The sequence below is a fragment of the Colletotrichum siamense genome (genome assembly GCF_013390195.1).
Source record: "Colletotrichum siamense strain Cg363 chromosome Unknown KSG_Cg363_contig10, whole genome shotgun sequence".
NCBI classification, from domain to species: domain Eukaryota; kingdom Fungi; phylum Ascomycota; class Sordariomycetes; order Glomerellales; family Glomerellaceae; genus Colletotrichum; species Colletotrichum siamense.
In genome coordinates this window covers 1,862,275-1,870,929 of record NW_023501023.1, presented here as the reverse complement: position 1 = coordinate 1,870,929, position 8,655 = coordinate 1,862,275, and the positions used below count along the sequence as shown (strand labels likewise).

Genomic DNA, 8,655 nt, shown 5'->3' with positions numbered 1-8,655 from the left:
ATTAATTAACTTACTACTATATAAGTTAATAAGAGAAAAATAAATAAGAAGTAAACTAAATATAAAAAATCCTATTATTATATTATTTATTTATAAGGTATAAAGTAGTTAGTAGCTTAAATTAATATAATAAATACTAGCTTTATTTCTAGCTTATACTAACTGCTCTTAGTTTATACTATACTTATATTTATATAAAAGCTAAAAAGGGGGGTATATATTATAAGCTATACCTATTATTAATATCTAGATAGTATTATAGACCTAAAAGAATTCTACCCTTAGTAATTATATTTACTTAATAGCTACTTTATACTTATTTTTCCTCTATATAAGAGGCTTTCTAGAAACCTCTCCTCTTTAGCTTAGATTCCTATAATTAAGGCATCTTTAAGTTAAATAAACTAAAGGCTAGCCCCTTATAATTATTTTATAATTATTAATTTAAGAAATAGTTAAAATAATTTTCTATAAATTATAATATTTTTTAATTATTTATTATATTTAATTAAAGGCCTCTAGCTAGCTATTATGATTTTTACTTAGAACTTATACTGTAACAACCTCTAACTTCCCCCTTTAGCTAACAGCCTACTAGTTATATAATCCTAGCTTTAGCCCTATTTCCCCCACGCGCGCTAAGGTATGCTATTATAATCTTATTACTTTTAATATTACTTTAATAATAACTTTATAACTTTAACTAAACTTAATTACTATAGAAGCAGACTTTCTATAACTTTTTAATCTATCTTCTAACTCTTATACACACCTTTTATCACTTAGCTTTCTTCTCTACTGCCTACCCTAGTTCTATATTTATTAGCAATATCTATAATATTAAGCAGTTTAGCTAGGTTAGCTTACTAGCTATACTGCCCTACTAAGGATGTTATTAAAATAAGCGTAATAGTTAGGATTAGCAGTAAATATAGCTATATCCTTTAGCTAAGGTATATAAGTGCTTCTTATAGCTATACTACTAACGTTAGCCTTTAGAACTATTAAATATAACTTAGCTATAGTTATTTTATTCTTAGAGCTTTATAAGTAGAAGGGTGTTAACTTACTAATTATAATAAGCTTAGCTTTATAGTTAGTATTAATTATTATATCTTAGGGCGTGCTTTAAGTAAAGCCTTATAGTATAAAGCTTTATAGATTAGGTAGGATAGAATATATTATAAAGGAATTTAAGTAGTTTACTTATAGGATAAGGGATAGGCTTAAGGCTTAGTAAGTAGTAATATCTTAAGTATATAGCTAAGATAAGCTTTTCTATAGCTAAAGACCTTATAAAGCTATTACTACGTAGTATAAGTTATATAGGTGAAGCTATTAACCTTACTAGTAATAAAGCTATTATTAATAAAGCTAACAGCTATAATAGGTAAGTTGAGGTTAGTATAAGTAGTTATTCTAGACCCTTAAGTATATATATTACGAAGCTACTAAACTAAGCACTAACTGAAGTGCTTTTACTGCTTTTTCTCTTATTATGAAAACCCCTACTAGGTAGGCTTGAAACTTCCTTAACATTATATTTAATTAAAAGTAATTTAAATTTTAATAACTTATAAAAAATATTAAGTTATAAAAACTTTTTAAATATTTAAAATCTTATAAGTTAATATTTAATAATAATTATTATTTTATTAATTATAAAAATCTTTTAAATTAATATTAAAATAAATAGTTTTATAAAAAAATATTAAAATAATTTTTTTATAATAATTTAAATAGCTAAATTATTTTTTATAAATGTATTTTTAAATAATTTAATTATTATTTAAAGAGAAAATAATTTATTATTTTTATTATTTAAAATAATTTACTTTATAAACTTTTATAAATATATAAATACTAAAATAAAGTTTATATTATTATTTAATTTAAAAGTATTTAAAATATATAACTTAAATAGAAGTAATATTTTATATTTTAAAATAAATTTAAATAAAATATTAAGTTTATAGTTATAACGTAGCCCCCCTATAAAAAGACTATAGCAAAACTCACTTTATATATAGGCATAATTCTAGAAACACTATATAGGCATTTTAACTTATACCTTCTACTAATTAAGGAAAATAGTATAGAAACCTTATATATTCCTATTAGTAAATAAACCTTCTAAATATTATAAAGTTAAATATACGCCTTAGCTAAATAGATTAGTAGAATAGTAATAGCATTAGCTATATAGCGTGAGGCTAGTAGCGCTATATATAATAAAGCTAATTATATTAAGGCTAAAGGGGTTATTAAGGCTCTTATAGCTTAGTAATACTACTAAATAGAGATAACTCCTTAACTAGAGAGGTTATTATAAGAGGTTCTCACAGCTAGAAGTATAAAAAGCTTTACTACTATATAGAGCTTTATACCCTTCCTTCTTCTTCTTCTTTACCTTTAAACCTATATTAATAACCTATCCTTATAACTTATAATAAATCCTAAAATATCTTTATAATATCTATACTATATAAGGAATATAAGAATACTAACTTTATATAAAGTATACCTTTCTTTAAGAATATAGCTAGGGATATTACTATATAGAATAATATCTATATATTAAATAAAACCCTTAAGTTTAGTATATACTCTATCCTTAATTAGAAGTACTTTATTAAAGTTATATTAAATAGAGCTTTTAGTAATACCCCTCTAAGGGATCTTATTTACTAAGCGATTATAGAGATAATAAGACTTAATAGCTTTAGTATAGAAGCTATATATATCTCTAGCTATCCTAAAGAGTAGCTCTTCTTTATATAAACCTTCTATAATACTAAGGTAGATATAGCTTAAGCCTTAATATAAGCTTAATAAAGCTTCTAAGTAGTAAGCTAATATTAAATACTTCTTAGGGAAATAATATATAAATATTATTAAGTATGCCTTATACTAACTAATAGAGAAAGTATTACTAATAATAATATAGCTACTATTAAGCTTATTAGCTTAATATACTACTTTATTTATAAATAATATAAGATATATTAAAGGTGTTAGCTAGCTTAATTAAATAAGAAGACTAATAGTAGATAATAAAGTAGTAATAAGGATAATATTTAATAGTAATATAAGTAATATATAAGAAAAAGGATAAGTTAATAGTTTAATAGTTAGTAATTAAGTAATTAAGTAATTATAAACTATATTATTACTAAAGTGAAGTTAAAGATAGTGAAGTTATTAATATATATATATAAATGTAGCTAAGGTTAGGAGAGATAGTTAGAGACTTAGGAAGTTATTAGGGATTATATAACTAAAAGCTATATATATTATTAGGAGGCGTAGAGTTAGGAGGTCTATTGCTCTAAATAAGTAAAAATTATAGTGAACAGCTAGAGGCCTTAAATAAAATATAATTCTTATTAAGTTTATTTAAAATTTAAAACTTAATAATATTTATAAATTTCTTATTAATATTTATAAAAAACTAATTTTAAATATATTTTAAAAGTTAATTTTTAGTTTTTTTAATTATTTTAAATATTAACTTTTAAAATAGATTATTATTTAATAAATATTTTATATTTATTTAAAAAATAAAATCTTTAAGAATAATAAATATTAATTTAATTAAGTTAAAAAAAAGCTAAATATATATAAATATAAAAATATCTAAAATTTAGAAATTATTTTTTTTTATTAAAAGTTTACTTATTATTTTTTTTAAAATTATGTTTATTTTATTTCTTTTATAAAACCCTTTTATAAATATTTTATTTCTTTTTATTAATTTAATTAATATAATTTTTAAGAAATAAAATATTTATTTTATTAGTATTTCTAAAAATAAATATATTAAATTGATTAAAATTAATTAAATTTTAAATATTATATATAATATAAATAACTTTTAAATAATTAAATTAAATAAGTTAATTCTTATAAAATCTTAATTTAATTTATATATTTTTAATATAAAAGTTTATTTTAAAAGTTTTTCTAAATAAATAAAATATTTTATAAAATATAATTAATAATTATATAAAAAAACAAGAAACTTATTTATTTTATAAAATATTCTCATAATAATAAAAAAGTAAAATTAACCTTCTAATAAGTTAAACTTATAATTATTAAAAATTAATAATTAGAAAAAACTAAAGAATTTATAAAAAAGTATATATTATTTAAGAAGAAGTTACTTCTTTAAGTATTTTTAAATTATAAACTTATAAAGCTTATATTAGTTATATAACTTACTTTTTTAGTAAAGTTTACTAAAAAAGCTATATAAAGTAAAAGATATATTATAAAATAAATTATTATATTATATAAATCTAATACTCTTAAGATATAAAGTATATTAAGAGTATAATATCCTCTTAAAAAAGATACACTTTTTTTTTAACTTTTTAATCTCTTTTAATTATTACTTATATAATAATAAAACCTATAAGTTAGGCTGCTAGCCTTATATTATAAGATTTAACTAGTATTAATTATAAAAGCTAAACTAATCCCTTTACTTTCTATTAATAACCTTTAGGTTATATAACTACTTAGATATTATTTTTACCTCTATACTCTTCTAACTTTAACTATTATAATAAGCCTTAACTATCTTCCTCTAGCTATCTCTATCTCTATTAGTCTCCTCTATCTCTCTTTCTCTTACTATTTAAATATCTATACTATAAGCTCTATTAAGTATAAAAGCCTTAAAGCCTCTATATTATTATGCTATTTAAATAATATCTTCTGCCTTACTATATAGTCTTAATAGCCTTACTACTATTAGCTATACTCTTACTATATTCACCTTTCTTAACTTACTAATATTTAAGTATTTAAGCTATTTTAGCTATATTAAAGAAGCTTATAAGGTATTTATAAGTATTAAGATTATTATTAATAGCTTTAACTATATCTATATTAATCTAAAAGCTATATAACTCTAATATATTATACTTATTAGCTATTTTAAATAAGTATTTTTAAATAAATTTAAGTAAAATCTCTTTATTAATATATAGAAAATTATTATACTTAAAGTTTTTAATTTTATTTACTTTAGTTTTATAAATTAAGTTATTTAAAATAACTTTATTTAGTTTATATATAGGTATAATAAAAGAAAAAGATATTATAGTTATTATATATATAAGAGGATATAAAGAATAAGCTTAAAGCTTTATTTAAATAGTTAAATTCTTATATTATAGCTATAAGAACCCTTTTAGCTATATAAAGAGTTATACTATTAAGTTTATACCCTTAAGTATAGGTTTAAGCTATTACTAAGCTCTAACTACGTTCTACGTTATAGAATAATGCTTTTATAATATTATAAATAATACGCTTATAAGCTAAGGATAAGTTAAGCTAAGCGTTAATAACTAGTTATACTAAGATTAATTTATTTACTTTATTAAGATTAGGTATAGGTTAAAGTGCTACTATTAGGTTTTAGTACTATAAAAAAAAAGTATAGAGTGAACTATAATACCTACTTATATAGGTTAACTAGACTGCTAACATAAAACCTATAAGTTTATAGTTATAATATAGCTTATAAAAAGACTATAGTAAAATTCACTCTATATATAAGCATAATTCTAGAAATACTATATAAGCACTTATAATAATACTTATAGTAAATTGCTAGAAGCTATAAAGAATAAATAGCTAGAGGCTATAAAGCTATATTTTATAAAGAGGTATAGTGATTTTAACTTACTTAGTATAGTTAACCTCTCTGTATAAATAGCTAGAGGTTTAGGGAAAGAAGAGGAGGAAACTATGCTCACGCAGTAGAAACGCAAGCTGACAATGGCCTTAGACAATTGCGATTGAGTGGACAATGTGTGACGTCTAGCTGACTACCCATACCTGGAGCACTGTACCACACACGAAGTAGAAACCTAAAGAAAAGCAATGCAGAATTGACGCGCGAGGTGACTGATTTCAGACTCCCTCCAGTCCATGCAGAAAAAAGAACCCCAAGTGGCAGCGAGATCATGTTCGGCCAAGAGCCACATTCTTCCAGTGATCACGCTCCGCTTCCAACTTTCGAATCTTCTCCTCCAAGTCCTCAAACCGTTGAGCCTTACGCTCACGAGACTTACGAGCCGCAAGAGTGTTCCGTGCCCGCTTCATAGCGACGACGTCGCTAGGATCCTCCACGACGATGGGAGGCAAAGGTTTGTCCCGCTTTCGAGAATTCACACCAGCCACAGAAGAGTGGCGGCCGGAGCCGGACGGTGGAGAATCACTCGACTTCCGCAGCGTGGAGGCTGAAGTAAACTCAACGACTTCAAGGTCTTCTTCCGCAACAGCAGGAGACTGCCCAACATTCTGTTGAGTGTCTTTGGCCAGAGCGGGCTCCTGGGGAAACAGAGGGAACCAAGGATCAGTTGAACCGGTTTCGAAATCACCAGAGCCAAAATTGGGAGACACGTCGTAACCGTCGTTGAAGTCTGGCGACTCGTTATAGACGGACGGAGAGGTTAACGCAGTGAATGCCGTCGAATTAGGAGCCGACATGAACGGCTCCTGGATTAGCAGGTCTTGTGGAGAAACAGTGCCCAGGTTGCTCGCCCCAGATGCACTACCGCCGAGATCGAAGACAGATGGCATAGCTGGGGACGAGTATGTGGTAGAGGCACCACCCTCGAACCCGGTGAAGTCGTCCAGATCGAGTTCTGACAATCGTAAGCAAGGCGGATACGTCAACGGAGGCAATTGCATAATACCTTGCAGTTCCATCTTAGACGATCTCTGGGAAGTCTGACCAGTACTCTGAGAGAAAAGCGGGACCGGGGGCAGATGACGACGGGATTGCTGCTGAAGAGCAAGTGAAGACGACGGAGCTGAAGCAGCGTAGAACTGGGCTTGGTGTGCGGGAGAGGTGAATCGAGAAGCAACCAGCGATGACGGAGACCTCGAGTGGTCTGCTGCCTGGATCTGGGCTAGTCGTTGGTTGTGACGGACGAGAGATTGGCGTCCGCGTTGCTGATGATGACGGAGCTGATGCGACGAGTGACGACGGTGCTGTATTTCAGAAGCACTAGACTGGTGAGTGTGGTTTCTAGGTTGACTGGGCCGTAGGAGAGGCTGATCGAACAAGACGAAGTCCTGTTGTGGTTGCTCGACGGGTGGGCTGAACTGTTGTTGCGCGGGTTGTGCCGGCAGGCTGGGAGAACTGGAGGGAAGCCATGGTGATTGGGAATCCGTGGTGAAGACTGGAAAGTCTTGCGAGTAAATGGTGGAAGAGGAGGAACCTGAGCTGAAGCTTTGTGTAGCTGGGCTGAAGTTCAGATCGACCTGGGAAGGTAGAGCTGAGGGTGAAGGCTGAGTGGGGAGAATGTTGCCGAAGTGTTGAGACTGAATTTTGTCTGGTTGTGGGGAGCAGCCGAAGAGGGCGGTTGATTTAACGCATCTTGAGAAGCCTTTATGGCGATAATGAATTGCTGTGTATTGGGGGAAAATGGTGAGGATGAGAAGAGGAAGGAGGAAACGTCCATATGCGTTTTGTGGGCGAGCAACTAGCTTTTGTAGCCTTTCAGGCAACCGCAGGCCAAAACGACAAGCGCAAGCCGAAGGGCGCGCGGTTGGCAAAGCCCTGGAATGAAACGGCATTAATGGCCGGTAGAAAGTACAGAGCTAGGAGGTATCCATGCCTACCCGGGACGCCCAAAACTTCGCAAAATGGCCCACAAGCTGGTCGACCATCAGCCTTGGAATACTGCTATTGGATGTACCGTGCAGACCCTTCCACACAGGTCTTGATCCGCCCTCTGTGTAATCCATGGTCCGGGCTGATGTGTGACTCACACTCTGCGGCGCCAAACCATATATGGTCTAGGACGGAAGCAGTGAACGGGCACAGTACAGTGCGTGTCAACAAGGCAAACGGGCTACCCACCCACCACCATACCTTAGAAATCAGCCTGGATGCCGGACGTCTCTCGCCTGCCTAGTTTCCACGCACTGCCCACCTCACACCAACGCCGGCCACAAGAAAAAAGACACGCTAAGGTAAAGTACAGTACTTTCTCAGTTCGCTAACTGGCTGTCCTGAGAGATACCGACAACTTTTATTGGCGCCATCTTCGGCCAGCCCAAACGGGAAACACATAGTGTACTGCATAGTAGGTACCAGCGACACGGATGAGCCGGGTACGAATCCACTGCACAGCGCACTCCTCAACAGTAGATTCAACATGTATATCTTCCTTTATTTGCTCACTTTGCTCCTGCTGACGAAGTCTTACTAGATACTTCAAACCGTATGCAGTGTACGCATACACCTCTGTATCAGGCAATTCTCGTACTTATTTTATCGATGAACAAGCTTACGTTTTCGCCAGGTCTCCGCGAAAACAGACAAACATACATCATATCTGGCAGGCCCGGTATTCCTCGCTACACATAGACTCTGGATACAGCGTTGCCAATCAGCCAATCATTTAGACCAATTGATTCAGTGATAACCAGCGCCCCTGTCAGTTCACCCTGTTTCACGCCTGTGACTCATGATCCCCAACTCTCCCCGCAGTCTCTCGTCTCGTAGTGTTTTAAATGATCAATCTCATCTTGCACATGCTCCATATATGCATGCCCACTATGTCTAGCATATTGATTAACTCCGACGTTGTTCGCCAATTTCCAGACCTCACCGATCCGCACACG

General features: G+C 30.7%; 1 protein-coding gene across 1 annotated transcript; it reads right to left on the bottom strand.

Annotated features, from left to right (window-relative positions):
* Positions 1–5,979: 5,979 nt before the first annotated feature.
* Positions 5,980–6,600, bottom strand: cpc-1 (Cross-pathway control protein 1; the record flags this gene model as incomplete). Its single annotated transcript, XM_036646250.1, has 1 exon — positions 5,980–6,600. One exon carries the CDS (start codon positions 6,598–6,600, stop codon positions 5,980–5,982), a length of 621 nt encoding a protein of 206 aa, XP_036488058.1.
* Between the last annotated feature and the right edge of the window lie 2,055 nt (positions 6,601–8,655).